Consider the following 22,374-nt stretch of genomic DNA (forward strand, 5'->3'; position numbering starts at 1 on the left):
CTCTGCACCTCCTCTGTCACCTCCTTCACTCTCCTCTGCACCTCCTCTGTCACCACTTTCACTCTCCTCTGCACCTCCTCTGTCACCTCCTTCACTCTCCTCTGCACCTCCTCTGTCACCACTTTCACTCTCCTCTGCACCTCCTCTGTCACCACCTTCACTCTCCTCTGCACCTCCTCTGTCACCACCTTCACTCTCCTCTGCACCTCCTCTTTTGCCTCCTCTCTCCTCCTCTCTGCTTCCTTGTGTCCCTCTTCGATCACCTGCTCTGCAAACCTCTTGTACCTGATATAAAAGCTCAGGTAATGTTTAACTGTTTGACAGAGGTGTGATATTCACATGGTTTTGGAGAACGCATGTTCCCTTACCAAGAAGCTGGAAAGCATTGAAACACCTTTTGCCTTTCCTGGGTATAATCACCAGTCACCTTGTTATAACACCTTGAAATGTTTCTACCTCTGAGGAAAACATTTATTATTTCATGATTTTGTTGTGTCAAGAAAAAGAGTTTTCTCAGTGGCCACTATAATGCTGTGATTGTAGCTAATCAACAAGCTAAATGTAGGACATCCTAGTTAACATCAAAGTTTGCAGTGATTTATGGTGGCAGACGTCAACCAACAGGGCAAATACTTCCTTTTTCTTACATTGCAATTACTTTACATTCAGTATTTCACAAGTTTTTGGAGCTAAGCTAAATAACAGCTAACCAGATGTTTCTGTTAATCCTCAACTCAGCGTTTCAGTCATAGACTACATCTTTTAGACTACATCTTTTAGACTACTACTACCTCCACAGTAGTCTTTTAGACTACTACTTTTAGACTACATAGACTACTAACAAGCCTACAAACATGCAGCATCATTCACCGTAGATCTGTGTGTGCAGGCGTGTGTGCTGGAAATGAGTGGAGTCATCTCTGAACCTTACTGTCTATGCTCTGAACTAACCATCAGCAGCTAGCTGTCAATGACAGAGTTAAGCAGGAGGGATGGCAGATAGCTAAACAATGCTACATGTGTGACTGTATTGTAGCAAATAGCTACTTAAGTTATAATTCAGTGAAACTGACATTGATCTTAGGCTACATCACTGGCAGCCTCTGGCTTTTCCTCAAATGAGGCTCGGCTGCCAATCTAACAACTAACTAACCAACTCCAGTCAACAAATCATCAGCTAACTTAACAACACAGGTATTTACCTCCTTTAAGTCGGACTTTTTTCATTTTTACATGCGGTTGGTCTCGACCAACAATTAAATAGTGTCGCCTGTCCGCCTCTTTTCATGTCTGATGTCTCCACAGTTCAGTTAGCAAGCATTTAGTTAGCACCAGTGACTGCACTAACAAACACGCAGCAAATAGTGAAAGTTCGTTAGAGAAAGCCGGTTGGGTGGGGGGGTTACATTACTAGATGATTGTGTCTCTCTGTGTTATTCCACCTTAATAAATGACTTCCTGTTAGCATTGAGTGCTTCTGTAGGACTAATGTAATTTTCATGGTTGGATCAACTCATTTAAATGAAGCTGGACTCAGATTGGGTCATTGTTTTTTTTAACCTTCCAGCAAAGTATTTGTCACACTAGTTAGCAACTAAGTGTGAATCTGCAGTAAATAAGTTGATTGATCATTAATGAATAAAGCTGGTCAAACACATCACGTGGACACATGTGATTGTGTGTTGTAGTATTGATCCCAATGCTGGTATTAGTACTGGATCAATAACACTGGATGGATGCGTTCAGCATGGAGCCCCTGAGCTGTGTTACAGACAAACATGGAAACTGACAGGTCTGTGTCATTCACAGTCTGTAACACTTCTAAACAACAGAGGCTGACCCAAGTGCCTCAGAGCCAGGCACGCTCACATCACAGCTCTCTAAATAAGCCAGTTTCAAAATAAGAGCTGAAAGCTGTGTTTGGTTGTGTTAGCTTCATTTTCAAATGATGAGCTTTCGACAATGAGTGAAACAGTAAGAGCATTTGGAGAGTTTGGAAACATCCCATTAAGAAAGAGAAATCAAACATTTGGATTCATTTTAATGAGCTCAGACTTGTTGAAAATGCAGAGGAGCTTCAGAGAAACACAACATACTGAGATTCACTTTGAAGCTTTGAGTGGAAAAAGACAGAAAAACAACATGTGGATCCTGGAATAATGGGAGCTTCCATATTTAAAGGACTGAAGAGGAAGAAGTTTACAAGGAATCATTTGGAACAGTTTAAAACATCAACTGATTGAATCCATGAATCTGAAAATGTATTTCTGAGTGAAAGAGACAGACATGTACAGACTGAACTATCTGTTCAACAGTCAGAGTGTTTCTCTAACAGGAGACACTCTTTACACTCAACTCAGCACAGGGACACTGAGGCACCACAAGACCAGAACATAAATCCAGGATAAAGAGTTTGAGTGAATGTGGTGTTGAAGGTGTGGAGGTGGATCAGAGTGTCAGAGGAGACTCTGTAGAAGGACAGAGTGCCAGCAGGACAGTCCACATACACTGCTGCTCTGTTAGAGACAGAGGAGGAGGAGGAGGAGGAGGAGGAGGAGGAGATGGATGTTTCTCTGTTATTGTGCCTGGCAAACTGAGGAGCATCATTACAGCAGAACAGACTCCAGGACTGATCATTCCATCCAAACAAACAGTCATCACTGTTTCCCTTCCTTCTGATTCTTCTGTAACTCACTGATATATCAACTCTTCCTCTCCACTCAACCTCCCAGTAACAGCGACCAGTCAGACCATTTCTACACAGCAGCTGAAGCCACCCATCAAATCTGTCTGGATGATCAGGATATGACTGAAACTCCTCCACAAGTCACCTTCCTGTTGTTGTCAGACAGTTTGAGTTTTCTGTTCACTGTATTTGTGTCGATTCGTCAATATGCTAGTGGAGGAGATTATCCCCACCGCGAGAGTCACCACATTCCCAAACCAGAAACCGTGGATGGACAGAAAACGCAGTAAACGCCAGGAACGCCTTCTACAACGCGGGTCTCGCCACTGGCGATATGAGCGCCTACAAAGCGGCCTCATACGGCGTGCGGCGCGCGGTGAGAGATGCCAAACGGCAGTACCGGGAGCGTGTGGAGTCCCGCTTCCACCAGGGCGACACACGGAGTATGTGGCACGGACTACGCACCATTACGGACTACAAAGCTAGGGACACTGCGCCGATCAACGCCGACTCTGCATTCACCAACGAGCTGAATCAGTTCTACGCCCGTTTCGAGGTTAGCCAGGCGGCTAATGCTATCTACCGCCTGACTACTGAGGACAGTGACGTCATCAGCGAGAGACCGGTGACCAGCATCGCGGAGCATGACGTCCGAGCGGCATTGAGGAGAGTGAACACAAGGAAAGCGGCGGGGCCAGACGGCATCACCGGCCGTCTGCTGCGCTGCTGTGCTGACCAGCTAGCAGGTGTGTTCACTTACATCTTCAACGAGTCCCTGGCGAAGTCTGTGGTCCCCACATGCTTCAAAAGATCCACCATCATCCCTGTGCCCAAGAACAGCAAACCCTAATCCCTGAACGATTACCGGCCAGTTGCACTGACCTCGGTAGTAATGAAGGTGTTTGAGAGGCTGCTGAAGAACATCATCTCCTCCTCCATCCCAGACACCACAGATCCGCTGCAGTTCGCCTACCGATCCAACAGATCCACAGAGGATGCCATCGCCCACGTCCTGCACACCACCCTCAGCCACGTGGACAAGAAACAGGGTAACTATGTGCGAATGCTGTTTGTTGATTACAGTTCAGCGTTTAACACAATAGTGCCCTGCAGACTGTTCACAAAGCTCAGGGATCTGGGACTCAACAGCCGTCTGTGTGCATGGGTGTTGGACTTCCTCACTGGCAGATCTCAGGTGGTGAGGGTGGGTAGATGTGTCTCTAACAGCATCACCATCAACACAGGAGCACCTCAGGGATGTGTCCTCTTGCCACTGCTCTACTCCCTCTACACTTCAGACTGTGTGGCCACCCATGGCTCCAACACCATTGTGAAGTTTGCTGACGACACAGTGGTGTTGGGCGCCATCTCCAACAACGATGAGGCGGCCTACATGGATGAAGTGAAGAATCTGGCATCATGGTGCCAGGACAACCACCTCCAGCTGAACGTCGGCAAGACCAAGGAGCTGGTGGTGGACTTCAGAAGGGGTCAGCACAGAGACTACAAGCCCATTATCATCAATGGAGCTCCAGTGGAGAGGGTGCAGTCCTTCAAGTATCTTGGTGTCCACATCTCCTCAGACCTGACATGGGCTGCCCACATTCAGGTCCAGACCAAAAAGGCTAGGCAGCGCCTGTATCACCTACGACAACTGAGGAAGTTCAGGGTCTCTCCAAAGATCCTCAGGATTTTCTATACAGGCGCTGTGGAGAGCATCCTCACACAGAACATGACATCGTGGTTTGGGAACAGCTGTGTGAAGGACCAAAAAGCTCTCCAGAGAGTGATCCGTACAGCAGAACGCTGCTGCAGGATTGCTCTCCCCCCGCTTCAGGACACCTACACCAGGAGATGCCGGACTAGAGCAGCGCAGATACTGAAGGACCCGTCCCATCCTGGCAACAAACTGTTCCAACTTCTGCAATCTGGTAGAAGGTTCCACATCATCCGGGCAAGGACAGAGAGACTCAAGAGGAGCTTCTATCCCCAAGCCATCCGGGCCCTAAACACACACACCCGCCCTCTTACATCATCTATAATTGACTGAGACAGGACTCTCTTCCAGACACTCTAAACCAAGGCACAATGTACATTTCAAATTCCTTTAATTTTAAATATGTTTGTATTGTCTATTCTGTAAAATAGTCAGATGTCTATTCATATTAATGTACAGAATTCACCTGCTTGCTGCTACTACTGCATATTCACCCAATGTATATACTATTTATATATATATATGTCAAAGGATTTTTGCCTTTAAAGGTTTTATTATTCATATAATAATCAACTAAGAATGTTTATATTTCTGTTTGTACTCAACCAGCTGCATAGTTAACCGCTGGCTGTCTGCTCTATAACGGAAACTGTGTGCCGTCATATTATCTGTCAGCAACAGGAAACCGCCACCCAAGAGTAAGAAACGACCTTGTAGAGAACACAACGTTTTGAGAAGTCACACCTGCATGCTTGACTAGATAAGCATAGTATTTCCTTTTTCGTATTCTTCATGCTGTGTATAAATAAAGGCAGAGAGCTGCTGCAGGGTGTGAGTCTCCGTTGAGTTCTCACCCGTGCACGTTAAACTGCTGAAGTGTCTGAGTGTTATTTCATTATATCTGAGTGTTTGATAAAAGATTATCTCTAACATTTAATTGGTCCTCCGAGCCGGATTGGACATTGATATTTTTTCATGCTCCAATAGGAAACCTTCATCAAGTCCTGACGTCGTGAGAAGCCCGCGCTGAAAAGTCTGTCGACAGCTCCTGTGAAGAGAAAAGTTATTAGAAAGGCAAATGAAGTCACACTCAGATATCTAATTTTTACATGCGCATGGGCGGTCAGTCCGATCTGCTCTGCTGTCAAAGTGTGCACAACAGATGTGACAGAAAAACCGCGCAGGGCTCTCAGCGCATTCTTTATTTATACTCCAAGTGAGCTTTAAAAGAAGTAGGAGTGGTATGTTCAGTATACAAAAACGTTTCCATAATAGGAGAAACCTTTAGCTTGTCTGTTGAAATAGGAGATAGCTTGGTATGTATAGAAACTTAAACATTTCCTTAAAAGGAGAGTGAGAGAGGGGGATGTAGTATGTATGTCACCGCATTCCTCTACACATCTGGTTCCACTTTCCTTTCCTGTGGTGGTTCCAACTCACAAGCTCTCCTATCTTAAATGAAGCTACAACTAAACAATAATCACAAAATTAAAAATCTTTCATCATTCCCTCCCGTTTGTAGCTGAAATTAAAAAGATACATCAATGTGTTTCAGACACAGACCCTACATTGTGAGTGCTTTCGGTCTGGTCGTCATAAAATGTGTATCATTCAAACATAATCATTCATCACATTAGTTTCATACTCATCGTCTTCTCCTTCTTCCTCGTCTGGCACAGTGACATATGCAACAAGAGATTGAGATATCATTCTTGATACCATTCCTCTTACACAGGGGATAATGCATGTAGTAAAGATACAAAACATGATAAGTATTAGGCCAATAAACATTAAAACCTTAAACATCAATGTTTTCCATGAGCCGCTCATAAACCAATTCCACCAATTACTTTGTGAATTTGCCCAATCGGTTACCTGTGCCTGTTGAACGTTTCTAAGTAATTGTAGAGCATTTGTCATATTATCAGAATGCACATTGTCTGGAATATATGTACAACAAGTTATATTAAACAAAACACAGTCCGCGCTTTTCTGCCAAGATCATGTCCAGGGCAACTCTGTGTTGCATAACAGTTATTCTCATGGCATCAATTTCCTGATTTTGCTCTTTGTTGATGCTGGTCGATGCATTTAAAAACAGTCCAAAACTATAGTCCAATAGTCAGGGGGTCGCTGTGGTTTAGGACAATTCCTGAATATTGATAACCTAAACTGACAAAGCTTGCTGCGCATGTCACTTGAATCATGTTCATAAGTCTGCCATATAATGTAGCATGCTGTGTTGTAGCAGGCATGTGTGAGCATATATAACAATCTTTGCCTTCTTTGCGATTATATATGTATCTATACCAGGCGTTGTTCATCCAGGGATGGATGTGGTCCTGTGTCACTTCAGCCAGGTGTGAGTTGTCATATGTCCATGCTCTTCTATGCATGTTGGCTTCTTGATCCTTTAAGTGCATCAGGGTCCATGCTGTAAGCAGCAGGGCCAAGGTGGTAAACAGAATAATCTTCATGATGACCAGACACACCGATTTACTCTGGTGAGTAGACTACAGGCGAGAAGTAGAAGGCGGGATATACCCAATCAGCCCTCCCTTCACCTGTAGATCACCAAAGAGTCGGGATGGTGGTGTCTTTAGGTTGTGCTGTCACTCACTTCCATTTTTGCAATGGCTCTGGTGGATCCAAGAGGGCCTCTCAGCGATTTTGCAAGCTGTTGGCGTCGTTAGGAGTACTTGGTATGGACCTTCCCACCGGGATGGGTTCCAATTCTTTCTCTGGAGTACTCGTATAAGGACCCAATCGCCTGGTTTTAATCTGCAAGAGACTTGAGAAGTGTCGCACGGCAGTTCAAAACAATATCCCTATTTTCTACTAGTTTTGCCATCCATTCTACTAAAGTTGTCTTTCTAACAGATTTATCTATTGGTTCACTTTCATCAATTCATGCATCTTTTCGCTGAGGTCTGATTCAAACTATCTTATTCTTTCCAAAAATAATTTCACATGTAACAATTTATATATGTGTGTTTTCTATTTTTGTTTACCTCTTTATTGTGATCTGGTGGACATCTCTAAACACCATCATACACTGTGATCCACAAGTATGGTCACAAATTCGCTTCCAAATCAACAAAATAAAATAATCAAACAAAACAGGAAACATACATGAGTCAGGACACAAAAAGAAAAATGCTGCTACTGAAACAGAGCAGAAGTGTGAGGGAAAAACTGAGCTCACAGACAGCTGTATGTGTTGGCTTTTAATGCAGCTTCTGCTCTTAAAACAAATAAATAAAAATAAAAGAAAATCACCTCCCATATCTCCTCCGTAGCGATCTTTTCCTATTTTTTTTTTTTCTGTGGATTTTCACCTAGTGCTATTTTATCTAACATGTTTTGTGCCTCTGCATAAGGACCAGGTTGAGGTCTGAACGGATCACAGGATTGTTTAAGGGGGGTCGCAGCAGCGGAAGTGGGGGCTGGTTTCACAGCAGCAAAAGTGGGGGTCGGCCTCGCAGCAGCGAGTGGAGCATATGGTGGGGGGTCTAATACCTCTGCCTTTTCTTTCTTCTTTTCTTGTTTCTTTTGTTTATTCTCACATCGTCTATTTGCCTCTCTCTTCCATGCTTGGAAATATTCTAATTCTTACGTGCGTTTTCCTTCTTTCTTTCTTTATTTTGTCTCTCCTATTTCTTTCACTAATGCTTCTTTAAGTTGTATTAATGCAGATGGGCTACATTCTCATTTACTCTTTTTAGAATTTCTCCATCTTTGCACACTGATTTGTCCGGCGCCTGGACACTTTTTTCCTAACCACTGTTCGTCAACAGTAAACTTAGTGGGCTAATTACCCATTAAAACAGAACTGCAGAGCCTTCTCTGGTATTAGACTTAAAGAGTGGTTACTGACTACGCCCTTCTACTCCACTCTAATTAGTGGAGCGGTGTCATTTTTGTGAGGCGGAACTCAACCGTTCTCTTTTGTCACCAGTACTTCAGCTACTGACAGGAAATAAAATGACAATAACAATGAGAGTGATTCAGCAGCGTATTTGTGCTGTTTAAATCAATTCACTCTCAACACACAGAAAACACAAACATTTAAACAGACATTTCACACAATCGCGCAGACCTTTTCGGCAAGTCAGTCCTAAAGCTTTTATTTTGAAAATCCTTTTGGCGGATTAGTCCAACGCTTTTATTTTGAAAATCCTGTCGGCGGATTAGTCCAACGCTTTTACAAATCCGTGCAGTGGATTAGACTAATTACACCCTTTCGGCGGGTGAGACCAAAGTTCGTTTTACGCGAGTGTAAATGAGTGACTTCCTTTACCTTCCCAAGATTCTCTGGCTATGTTGAAAGTCAGCCACTGGATCCCAGCGTCGTGGACCACTTGATAAAACACTGGCCAGGAATCGAATTTTAGCATCCCTGGACTTTTTCACTCCTACCTAGAGGACAGATTTCAGTGCAGCTTTCCACGACAGCAGGACACAGCGGCGGATGCTTCCTATCCGGCTCGAAGGACCAAGAAAATGTGAAGAGAAAAGTTATTAGAAAGGCAAATGAAGTCACACTCAGATATCTAATTTTTACATGCGCATGGGCGGTCAGTCCGATCTGCTCTGCTGTCAAAGTGCGCACAACAGATGTGACAGAAAAACCGCGCAGGGCTCTCAGCGCATTCTTTATTTATACTCCAAGTGAGCTTTCAAGGAAGTAGGAGTGGTATGTTCAGTATACAAAAACGTTTCCATAATAGGAGAAACCTTTAGCTTGTCTGTTGAAATAGGAGATAGCTTGGTATGTATAGAAACTTAAACATTTCCTTAAAAGGAGAGTGAGAGAGGGGGGTGACCGTTAACTCAGGATGTAGTATGTATGTCACCGCATTCCTCTATACATCTGGTTCCACTTTCCTTTCCTGTGGTGGTTCCAACTCACAAGCTCTCCTATCTTAAATGAAGCTACAACTAAACAATAATCACAAAACTAAAAAATCTCTTATCAGCTCCTCTTTTAGGAGAGGATAAAAGTCCAGAGACGTGAAATTCGGGTTCTGGCCAGCGTTCTTATAAGAGGTCCACGACTTTGGGGGTTGATGGAGGAGAACTAAGCAACCACACAATAACTCAGGTGAATATTTAACACTCACCCACATTTTGCGAAAAAACGAATTAAGAACTGACACTGTTCCCACATGTGAACGCTCGCCTGAAAGAGGGCTGGTAGCTATTCCCACAAGTAAATGCTCACCTGAAAAAGGGCTGGTAGCTAATATAGGGGAAAAATCCTAAAAGTAAATTCTCGCCTGAAAAAGGGCTGGTAGCTATTTTAGAGGGAAAGTGTCAGAATAATAACCATTAGAGCGCGCAATATTTGTCTTTTTTACTGTTTTGTTGGTGGAGTAAGTTGATTTCACAGCACATTAAGAAGGCTGAACTACTCTACTGAATTGTTTACCGTTGGTTGCTCAAGTACTGGTGGAACGAGAAAAAGGTTGTGCTTCATCACATAAAATTAACACCGCTTTCAAGAATAGCTTGAAAGTAGAAGGCTGTGTTAATAACCTCTCTCATTCCTCGTGCCAGAGAAAGCACCACGGGTGTGTGTGTGTAAACGTAAATATATCTATAAGTTGAGAGAAAATGGGTAACAAATCAACAAAACTCACTGCTGACGAGCAGTGGTTAGAGAAAAAATGTCCAGGCGCCGGACAAATCAGTATGAATAGATGGAGAAACCCAAAGAAATTAAATTGCCCTGCGTGGGAGGGAAAATGTAATCCCTCTGCAGTGACCACTTTAAAAGAGACCCTCCAAACAGAACTAAACAATGAGAAAAAGCCAAATGAAAATGACAAAAGTGACGCAGAAGTATCAAACCCCCCACCATATGCACCACTCCCTGGAGCAGCATCAATACTGAAGCCAACCCCCACTCCTGCTGCTGCGACCCCCCTTAAACAATCCTGTGATCCGTTTAGACCTCAACCTGGTCCTTATGCAGAGGCACAAAACATGTTAGATAAAATGGTACTAGGTGAAAATCCACAGAAAACCACAGGAAGTACAATTCTCAGAAGATACTTTAATAGTAAAATCAGCATCAGGTCACACTACAGTGCAGTGACTGATAAAACCCTTATTAAGTGAAAACTAGAGATCAAAATAGTTTAAAGTAGTTTAAAAAGGTTGGAAACAGACCCCACCGAATAGATATAAATATAAGAAGTACAAAAATAAAATAAACAAAGACAAAATTACATTAGAACTTATTTTTAATGTATTGAAACTAATAATAGGAAGGATAACAACCTGTAAACTGATATTAACAATGAAACATAGTTGGCATGACGACCATGCCCAGAATGTATAAAATGAATAAAAGGAAATAATTCACACGAAAACCTTTTAAATAAAATAGAGAGATGCATAAGGTACATTAAGGCTGTGTCATTGTTCAGCCAAGGAAAGTGTGTGAAAAGGTAAATGTCTCCAGCTTGGGAAAGGGTGAAACTGCAGATCACCCGAAGCCCTTGATGGATACAAAATAAAATATAAAATATATAATAATAAACTACTTGGTTCGCCACGCAACAGAGAGAATGAATGTGACTGAAGGTTGGATCTGAGATGAGACAAACAGAAGACCAGTCTAAGAAGTAGGCACAAACCTGTTCAGAGAAAAGCAAATTTGTACAGATTGGATGAATTCTAAATTATCTGTTTGCTGAGTAAGATGATCCTAACTATTAAATGGGCTCAGTAGTAGTATAGTGGTATACACTAATAAAATATTGTAATATACTATTGTTATTATATAGAAAGAAAAAGATGATAATATTAATAATGATATAATATTAATAATAAGAAGCAACCTAGTCAGTTATGATGTGAGGTGGACGATTGTTAGAAGTAATCTGCATCAAGCTTAAGGTTTGCTCAAACTCAGTATAATAACATATGAGATGAAGAAAATAAAGAAACTATCTAAACTAATTAAGTGCATAGAGGCACTTGACCTGCTTGAAAACCTGTCATTTATCCTAGATAAAATATAGAGCACACCTATAATAACAACTAATAAGCCAAACCCTGTAGACAACAGCTAAACCTACAGTATTGAGAAGCTGAATTAAATATGTGGACACTGCTAAGTTGATGAGCATGTTACACATTTTCTTTTATCTTTATTTATTTGATTTTTAGAGCACAAGCTGCATAAAAGCCAACACATGCAGCTGTCTGTGAGCTCAGTTTTTCCCTCACACTTCTGCTCTGTTTCAGTAGCAGCATTTTTCTTTTTGTGTCCTGACTCATGTATGTTTTCTATTTTGTTTGATTATTTTATTTTGTTGGTTTGGAAACAAATTCGTGACCATACTTGTGGATCACAGTGACACATAGTGATTAGGCATATGATTTACAAATGCCTAGTTTTAGAACTGTGAGCAATTCAAAGTTTAAAAAAAAATATATATAAAAAACCCTAACTTCAAAGTTTGAAATGTGTAAGATGTGTGAGATGGGTGAATTCTTTGAAAACCTAGAAATTATCTAAAAATGCATTAAGTGAAAATGTAATGTTGCATCTATAGAGAAGAAAGAAGAAGCATTCAGTTATTTAAAAATAGGCATTACAGACAGATACAGTTTTAGCACTGCCTGACTATGATAAGCCTTTCTACTTACGTGTAGATAGAGGAGCAGGTTATATGACAGCTGTGATAACACAGGCATTTGGAGAAAAATAACACCTGTTAACATTCCTGGTGAAACTTAGACTCGTGTAAATTAGACTCTGTTGCGTCAGGCCTGCCTGCATATGCAAGCCTGTGCAGCCGCAGCAGAGGCAGTAAAAAGTCAGCTGCACGTATGCAGTCATACATGTGTGCATATGAATTGCACACAGGCCAAAATATAAATATATACACTGACAGCCAGTTTGTTTTTTCAGCAGTGCACCACTTTGGAAAAATTTGGCATAACAGAGGTATGGTTACCTCTACGGATAACCCCGTGCAACACGGCAGAGCTACTAGTATCCGACTACTGCCCACAAATACCACTTGACGTACTAAAAACCGAACAAAAAGCTGCAACAATCACTGAACAGAACAAGTGGCTGAAATGTAGAGCACAACTGAAAGATGACTTAATGGTCTGTGATGGAAAACCAATATTACCAGAGTCGTTACACAGGACAGCGGCTGTAGTGACACATGAAGTAATACATGTGTCAACAGGAGGGAAATATAGTATAGATAAACAATACACACTTTTACACTACAAATTTTGAAACTTCAGCGAAAAATTTGTAAGAACATGCCTATTCTGTCAAAAACACAACTCACAAGGAAACTTAAGACCTAAGAGAGGCCAGTTCTCCACACCATCCACATGGATTTTATTGAATGAATGTCAAGGATTAAAATATGCCTTAGTAATTATAGATGTATTTTCAAAATGGCCAGAAATCTATCCAGTAAAAAGAGCAGATGCAATTTCAGTAGCAAAAGTGCTTATGCAATCATTTCATCCCCACATACGGCATTCCCAGCCTGATAAGGTCAGACAATGGAACACATTTTGTTAATGACATAATCAGCAAAGTCTCTGAAGCTCTAGGATTTAGCATCAAACATCACTGTGCATACCACCCACAAAGTGCCGGACTAGTGGAGAGAACTAACGGCACGATAAAACAGAGATTAAGAAAATGCATGGAAGAAACAGGAAGGCCATGGCCCGAGTGTATAGGCCTAGTAAAAATGTGGATGAGACTAACACAAAGTTCTCAGAAACTCACACCTTTTGAAATCATCCACGGTAGACCATTCCCATTACCAATCACAAGTGAGCCCATTAACAAATCAATAAGGGAAACTACCCTAGCAGAATGGATGACTAAATTGTTTGAAAATAAAGAGATTGTGCTAAACAACCAACTGCCGAGTGATATCTCTCCAGTGTCTTGCAGGTTGAAACCAGGTGATTGGATCCTAATCAAAGTACTCCAGAGAAAGAATTGGAGTTCACCAAGGTGGGAGGGCCCATACCAAGTCTTACTCACCACACCAACTGCCTGCAAAATAGCAGAAAGACCATCTTGGATCCACCAAAGCCACTGTAAAAAAGTGAGTGACAATCCAAACGTTTAGACGCCGGCTCCCCTAGCTTCCAGGTGATCTATTGGTGAAGGAAGGGCTGATTGGGTAAATCCCGCCCTTTTTCTTCTCGCCAATAGTCTACTCACCAGAGGCCTAGGTGTGCCTGGTCATCATGAAGACACTTGTCCTCCTAGTGGCCTGCATTGCGCTCCTGGTGAGCCTACTAACACTCACCCAGATGAGAGGAAATAAACAACACCACCTGCAAAAAAGATGGACACATGACAACTCGCACCTGCACGACCTGAACCAAGACCATAACCACCCATGGATGAACAACGCGTGGTATAGGTATGTGTACGATAGAACACGCACCGACAACAGCACGGAGTGCTATGTGTGTTCACATATGCCAACAACGGCCATACACGCAACAATATATGGAATGGCACCTAAATTCAACGAAGCGGTGTGTGTGTTCAACAAGGCAATAACTGGCAATTGCTCACGCAGAGATTTGATGGCAACAGGACTGGCCCTAAAAGGTCAAAGCATAAAGAAGGAAGACCGAATTCCATGGTGTAATGACGCAGACGTTAAACGTGTCATGAAACCAATTTCGCAGCGATGGGTCCAAACCGAACAGACAACTTCTGTGCCTACAATCTCACGAACTGGAACTACACCTGCAACGAAGAACATTGGGTAAACGTCAAGGCCAACAACACAAAAAGCAAATCATTCGCCATAATTCTGCCGCCTGACATACAACACCCAATATGTTTTAACTTCTCGGACGGAAGCAGACAAGTTGGACGTAACCGCAACTGCACACACACACTTGACCTGACCCAATCCACAGGAACACACACCTTCAAAAATGGAACTTTCTGGGTCCAGGGAGCCGCTTGGGCCTGCGGGCCTAAAACCTACTTCATGCTCCCACCAAACTCCACCGGTCTGTGTGCACCAGTACTAATTTCAGACCACACCTTCAAGATCACAGCAGAGACACATACACGCACATCAAGAGCAAAGCGTGAAGTCACTAAAGTATTGCCACATGACCCAATCTACGGATCAGATGTGCCTAAGAACTTCAAGCTATGGACTAATGGTCAGAAAGTCCTCCACTCCTTGTTCCCCTGGGTGGGAGCTGGAAAAAACATGCTCAGGATCGAGACACTTGACTACCGATTTGGATTGTTCCTAAATGCCTCAATGAAAATCAACAAGGCGCAAAATGAAGAAATCGACGCAATACGCATTGTAGTGATGCAACACAGAGTCACACTGGACATGATTCTAGCTGAAAAAGGAGGTTTGTGCGTATTGTTTAACACCACATGCTGTACATACATCCCAGACAATGTGCATTCACAAAACATGACCGACGCTCTGAACACCTTGAGAAAGATTAAGGACGCTCAACAACAAGACTATGTCACAAGCACTGAAGATTGGTTGACATGGTTGCTAGGTGGTTCATGGAAGTCCCTACTGATTAAAGGACTTGTTTGTATTGGATTTTTGCTTTTACTATTATGTGTTTTCACAACATGTGTAATACCCTGTCTGAAGAAAATGGTGTCAAACATGGTGACGACCTCTATCAACGCTTGTGTAACACTGTCTCAAATGGAAGAAGTTTTGAAAGATGATTCATATAGTGATGTCTAGTCTAATTGAACACAGGACTGTTTCATGACGTTCAAACCGAAAATGTTCAGACAAGAGGTTATGAACTGAAAAATATAACAGTACTGAAAAGAAAGTACTGGAGGGAAAGGAGGGAATGTCAAAGGATTTTTGCCTTTAAAGGTTTTATTATTCATATAATAATCAGCTAAGAATGTTTATATTTCTGTTTGTACTCAACCAGCTGCATAGTTAACCGCTGGCTGTCTGCTGTATAACGGAAACTGTGTGCCGTCATATTATCTGTCAGCAACAGGAAACCGCCACCCAAGAGTAAGAAACGACCTTGTAGAGAACACAACGTTTTGAGAAGTCACACCTGCCTGCTTGACTAGATAAGCATAGTATTTCCTTTTTCGTATGCTTCATGCTGTGTATAAATAAAGGCAGAGAGCTGCTGCAGGGTGTGAGTCTCCGTTGAGTTCTCACCCGTGCACGTTAAACTATATATATAATGTTCTTCCTCTACCCCCCCCCCCCGCATTTTTGCACATGTCGAGGAGCGTGTCAGGCTACATTTCACTGTGTGTTATACTTGTATAACTATGCATGTGACAAATAAAGAACCTTGAACCTTGTGAGTTGACAGGAATCTGATGGAGAGAACAAACACAATCCAGCTGCAGTTATTGATCCATCATCTGTTCATTGATTGACACTTTGATGATGACTCCTGACATGATGAAGATGGTTGAATGTGTGCTGCTTTGTTTTCATGAATCCCATTAAAAACACACTTACACTTCCTCAGAGCTGGTCTCAACCATCGGACTCCAGCAGGCTCCACCCTGAAAGGAGGAGGGGGGTCAGAGCAGCACAATCAGGATGCACACATGGACATTACATGGCTCTCATACACATACTCTTAGACACTGATAAAGGAACAGTCCAACATTTTCACAAATAAATTTCAATCCATACGTGGATCAAACTGCTGATGATTTGGACTGATCCTGGATCTGTCAGTACAGCACTGTATTGAATGAAATATGACTGATTCAAACTGTCACCTTCATCATCGTTATATTGCTCTTCTATATAGCTGGATAGGACACCTCGCTGCTTTTGCTCACATTCATGACCATTACTAAAATGCAACTGCTAACTTTCGCCAACATTTGCCTCCTTTTTGGCTTTCCTTGAAGATCCATGCTTGCATAAACCAATGGATTATAACAATACGTATGGAACCAAACCCAAATTATTACTACTGCTGTAAAACATAATATGTTTGTCGGTGTGAAGCCAAACATAGTTAAATGTTTTAGGAAACACTGGTGAGACGCTTCACCAAACATGTAGCCTGTGAGCTGTGGTGAGGAAACAGACTTGCTGTACTGAAGTTTAGGGTAAATGAGCTCTCATCCTGTATAAATCACTAATAATAAGACAGACATTAAATGGAGAAATCCTCCTCCTGTTTCTGTGCTGTTTTTGTCATGTTTATATCATACAACTTGAGTGTTTCACCTTTGTTAAAGACCAACATTTGTGCAGGATCGTATGTCCTGTTTCCCCTTTTTCTGGGTGTTATTTGGCACCATTAGTGATACTAATGGTGCCAATGGTGATACTGTCATTCCTGCTCCACCTGTTGTCCCGATTTCATCAAATGAAGATTTAAAAAATTTTCATTCTTCATTGTAATGTGAGGAACAATATCTCTCCTTCTGTGTCTAGGTCTGTTATTTTAGAAAGCTTTTTCATTTAATGTATTTATTTCACACTTGGTTCAACAGTTTCAACACTTTTGTCCTTTCATACACACAAACCATAGTTTTTCTCGCTATAACTCGCAGCAACCATGCGTGAAAAGGAGCAGGAAGAAAAAAAATATTCTTATTAAACCCTGCAATTTAGAAATCAAAATGGGATGTTGAAATGTACCAAAAGCTTTTTTAAAATCAACTAATACCCCAATGGTGCATTTATTATTACGGGTTGGAGATGAAATATCTTCAATAAAGGTCAACAATGCTAATGCTGTTGTTAAGTCAAATTGTTGAATGTTGTCATTGTGTTTCTTAAATCTGTAAAGTCTTAGTTCAAGCAGTAGGATCAAAGCCATTCCTTTGATCCTGACCACCTCTCCAGCCAATTTGGTGCTGTGGGAGGCTGACGTGGGTTTTATTGCAGATACATGCTATCTGAAGGATCTGTTTCTTGTGTTGTAAGCTTCCTGCTTTTATGATCCTTTTGGTGAGCAGGAGGTCACACAAACGTACCCCCATGACACACACACACACACACACACACTTGCACATGCATACAGGTGCATGGTCAAGGGAGCTTGCAAAGAAAAGCGTCTGGACTTCTTTAAGTTACTTGAAGACGTTTCACCTCTCATCTGAGAAGCTTCTTCAGTTCTAAGGTCAAATGGTGGAGAGTCCCAGATATAAACCCAGTGGGAGTATCCCCCCACAGAGGGACAAAAGGACCCCCTGATGATCCTCTAATCGCCTGAGCCAAGGTGTGAAACTGGGTGTGGGTCCCAATCAGCCAGAGTTTCGGGTGTGTTCATTGTGAAACCTGGCCCCACCTTATCATGTGAATTCCTGAGGTCAGATGGCCCAGGATGTGAGTGGGCGTTAAGGCGTCTGGGAAGGGATCTCAAAACTGGATTATAGATGGCAGAGAGTTGGTGTCGTAAACCCCCGCCTCTGTTCAAAGATGGTCGCTCACAGTGGACATAGATGCTTCTTTCACTCCTCTTTCAAACCATCTGTCCTCTCTGTCCAAAATGTGAACATTGGCATCCTCGAAAGAGTGACCTTTATCCTTAAGATGCAGATGGACTGCTGAGTCTTGTCCTGTGGAGGTGGCTCTTCTGTGTTGTGCCATGCGCTTGTGAAGTGGCTGTTTGGTCTCTCCAATGTAGAGGTCTGGGCATTCCTCGCTGCACTGTACAGCATACACCACATTGTTAAGTCTGTGTTTTGGCGTTTTGTCTTTCGGGTGAACCAGTTTTTGTCTGAGCGTGTTGCTGGGTCTGAAATGCACCGGGATGTCATGCTTGGAGAAAACTCTCCTAAGTTTTTCTGATACACCGGCTACATAGGGGATGACAATGTTGTTGCGTCTGTCCTTCTTATCCTCCCTCGTTGGTGTCTGGTCTTCTTTTCTGTGCCTCTTTGCTGACTTTAAGAACGCCCAATTAGGATAGCCGCACGTTTTGAGTGCTTCCTTTACATGTCTGTGTTCCTTCTTTTTTCCTTCAGGCTTAGAGGGAACATGTTCTGCCCGGTGGTGTAGGGTCCTGATTACTCCAAGTTTGTGTTCCAAAGGGTGATGGGAGTCAAAGAGGAGGTACTGGTCCGTGTGTGTGGGCTTCCGGTAAACTTCGATGTTGAGTTTGCCGTTCTCTTCAATGTGCACAGCGCAGTCCAGGAAAGGCAAACAGTTGTCCTTTGTGTCTTCCCTGGTGAACTTGATGTTTTTATCCACAGCGTTAATGTGTGCAGTGAAGGATTCCACTTCTTGTGTCTTGATTTTGACCCAGGTGTCGTCTACATATCTGTACCAGTGGCTGGGTACTCTTCCTTTGAAAGAGCCAAGAGCCTTCCTTTCCACTTCCTCCATGTAAAGGTTGGCTACAATAGGTGACACGGGGGAGCCCATGGCACAGCCATGTTTTTGTCTGTAAAAGCCTTCGTTGTATTTGAAATATGTAGTGGTGAGGCAGAGGTCTAACAGTGTGCAAATCTGATCGGGTGTGAAGTTGGTCCTGTCCTCCAAGGAGCTGTCTTCTTGTAGTCGTTTTCTGACAGTCTCCACGGCCTCCGTGGTGGGTATGCAAGTGAAGAGAGAGACTACATCAAAGGACACCATGGTTTCATCTGGATCCAGGGGAAGTTTCTGGACCTTGTCGGTGAAGTCGGTGGAGTTCTTGATGTGGTGTGGGGTGTTCCCCACAAGAGGAGCAAGGATGGTAGCAAGGTACAGGTGCATGCACACACACACACACACACACACACACACATAGTGCCTTGTCTTAGAACCATTGGGGGGGTTTACGGTGGGAGGTGTTGTGTTGTATTGTGTAAACTGTAACTGTCATGGGAATAAATAGCTGCGAGGAGAGCTGCTCTTTGAAGGGTTTGGGCTAGAGACAGGTGAGGAGCATTGCTCCGCCGCCTGGTTCTAACCAAAGCTTCCCTCGTTAGCGAGTTAAAGATGTTCTGTTATGTCTGTTATGTCTTGTGTTCTTCATGAGGAATAAGTCTCTAAACTAGCGAGGCCTGGGAAACACAGACTCAACAGCTGTTGATCTATTTTTTCAAAATCCAAATTCATTTTCATTTATTAGTTGTTTTTTTGTTTTTGATAAAACTATCAAGTCTTTGCGGAAAAAGTTTTTCAAGCACTTTGAGAACTGTGACAAAAGAGACACTGGCCTATAATTGTTAAAACTATGCTTATCTCCTGATTTGTCAGGAGATAAGCCAGGTAACACACACCAATTAGTTAAACTGCAGGAATGTCTTAAAGACATAAAGATCTGGATGGCCGCTAACTTTCTGCTTCTTAATTCAGATCAAACTGAGGTTATTGTACTCGGCCCTGAAAAGCTTAGAAATATGGTATCTAAGCAGATTCTTACTCTGGATGGCATTACCTTGGCCTCCAGTAACGCTGTGAGGAACCTTGGAGTCATTTTTGATCAGGACATGTCCTTCAACGCACATATTAAACAAATATGTAAGACTGCTTTCTTCCATTTGTGCAACATCTCTAAAATTAGAAATATCCTGTCTCAGAGTGACGCTGAAAAACTAGTTCATGCATTTATTACTTCCAGGCTGGACGACTGTAATTCATTATTATCAGGATGTCCAAAAAACTCCCTGAAAAGCCTTCAGCTAATCCAAAATGCTGCAGCAAGAGTCCTGACAGGGACTAGAAAGAGAGAGCAGATTTCTCCACTATTGGCTTCCCTTCATTGGCTTCCTGTTAAATCCAGAATTCAAAATCCTGCTCCTCACATACAAGGTCTTAAATAATCAGGCCCCATCTGATCTTAATGACCTTGTAGTACCATATCACCCTATTAGAGCACTTCGCTCTCGCTCTGCAGGCCTACTTGTTGTTCCTAGAGTATTTAAAAGTAGAATGGGAGGCAGAGCCTTCAGTTTTCAGGCCCCTCTTCTGTGGAACCAGCTTCCAGTTTGGATTCAGGAGACAGACACTATCTCTACTTTCAAGATTAGGCTTAAAAATTCCCTTTTTTGGTAAAGCATATAGTTAGGGCTGGACCAGGTGACCCTGAATCCTCCCTTAGTTATGCTGCAATAGACATAGGCTGCCGGGGATTCCCATGATGCATTGAGTTTTTCCTTTCCAGTCACCTTTCTCACTCTTTATGTGTTAACAGACCTTTCTGCATTGAATCATATCTGTTATTAACCTCTGTCTCTCTTCCACAGCATGTCTTTATCCTGTCTTCCTTCTCTCACCCCAACCGGTCGCAGCAGATGGCCCCTCCCCTCCCTGAGCCTGGTTCTGCCGGAGGTTTCTTCCTGTTAAAAGGGAGTTTTTCCTTCCCACTGTCGCCAAAGTGCTGCTCATAGGGGGTCATATGATTGTTGGGTTTTTCTCTGTACCTATGAAGCGCCTTGAGGCGACTTTTGTTGTGATTTGGCGCTATATAAATAAAACTGAATTGAATTGAATTGATTTATATAAGGGTATCACTTTTGCCACTTTCATTTGATCGGGAAATACTCCTGAATGTAACGAGCAATTAAAAATATAGCGAAGAGGAATAATTATACAATCTCATGTCTTTTTAATTATGACCATCACAGTCAGTAGATGTCTTATTTTTAAAGTTTTCTACAATTGCTACTATTTATTGGCCAATAAAGGTTATCTTATCTTATTTCTTTTATGGTAATATCAGCTAAGAAAATAGAATTTACCACTCTGCTTTCTCCTTTCCAGACTTCCTCATATTCTGAATCATCATTTTTTTTTAATTAGATTAGCTAAAGTAGGTCCAACATTTACAAAAAAGGAATTAAATTCATTTGCCACTTCAATCTTGTCATCAACTACTTGATTATTCTTAATAAACTAAATAGGCAGATCTGAGGGTGTGTTCTTGTTACCCAATACTTCTTTAAAAATATTCCAAATGCCCTTAATATTGTTTTTGTTTTCTTGAAAAACTTTATTATAGTAGTCTTTCTTGGCTTTCCTCAATATTAATACCAACTTATTTTTATAAACTTTATATTTCATTTCCACATTCTTAGTTCTGTGTTTTATACAATCCCTTTGTAATTTATTTTTCTTTTTACACGCATTTGCAAGACCCTTAGTTATCCAAGGTTTCAAATTCTTATTCTTTTTCTTATACTTAAATGGTACCAATGGACAATGCTTACCACACAAGGCCAAATAAGTATTTAAAAATGCTCCGTATGCAACGTTGACTTCGTTCACATAAACCTCCCTCCAGTCCACTTCCATAAGATCTTGTTTAAACTTGTTAATTGCTTTGTTATTTCTTACCCTTCTATGACTCTCAAAACCAACTTCCTCCTTTCTTTCCATATTAAAATCAAAAGTAAGGCCAGTGGACACTCTTTCAAGGATGAGGATGTACACATCCTGGACAGGGAGGAACGCTGGTTTGAGCGGGGAGTCAAGGAGGCCATTTACGTGAAAAGGGAAAGACCATCTCTGAATCAAGGAGGGGGCCTAAGGGTCCATCTGTCACCATACTACAATGCTGTGATTGCAGCCATTCCCCAACTCTCTGTGAATGGTACTCATGGCCATTGATCAGTGGGCTTTGATAAGTGTTTGTTGATCAATGGTCATGAGAATTTGCATAAGTAAGATTAAGGAACTGACCTCCCAGCCCATTGTTCCTTCAGTGGGCTGGTTTCAGTCATAATGCAATATACTGTTTATACGATTGGGGAAACCCGCAGTCAGCTGAGACTGAAGAATTCACTTGGATGAGTGACAAAACGTTTCTCCCACAAAATGCTACGTCCAGATGAACAAAATCAACTTTTGGAGATTTTGATGAGATGTGATGCAGGACAATGCTCTGTTTTGTTGATGTTAGACCGGACCTCTGATGCTGTCGACCATCACATTTTGCTACATAGGCTGAGACACTGTGTGGGTATATCTGGGTCTGCTGTGGTTCGCATTTTTTTTTTGCGTGAACCATCCTTTTC

General features: G+C 42.2%; 1 protein-coding gene across 1 annotated transcript; it reads left to right on the plus strand.

Annotated features, from left to right (window-relative positions):
- The first annotated feature begins 14,066 nt into the window (after window positions 1-14,066).
- Window positions 14,067-15,233, plus strand: LOC146389356 (syncytin-A-like). Its single transcript, XM_084922927.1, has one exon. It carries the CDS (start codon window positions 14,111-14,113, stop codon window positions 15,161-15,163), a length of 1,053 nt encoding a protein of 350 aa, XP_084779053.1. The 5' UTR covers window positions 14,067-14,110; the 3' UTR covers window positions 15,164-15,233.
- Window positions 15,234-22,374: the final 7,141 nt, after the last annotated feature.

Source organism: Perissodus microlepis, chromosome 3, assembly GCF_051167445.1.
Source record: "Perissodus microlepis isolate ML-2025 ecotype Zambia chromosome 3, ASM5116744v1, whole genome shotgun sequence".
NCBI lineage: Eukaryota > Metazoa > Chordata > Actinopteri > Cichliformes > Cichlidae > Perissodus > Perissodus microlepis.

Bases quoted from the DNA above. Each gene is read 5' to 3' on its own strand.
- LOC146389356 (XM_084922927.1), top strand. From the start codon at position 14,111: ATGGGTCCAAACCGAACAGACAACTTCTGTGCCTACAATCTCACGAAC.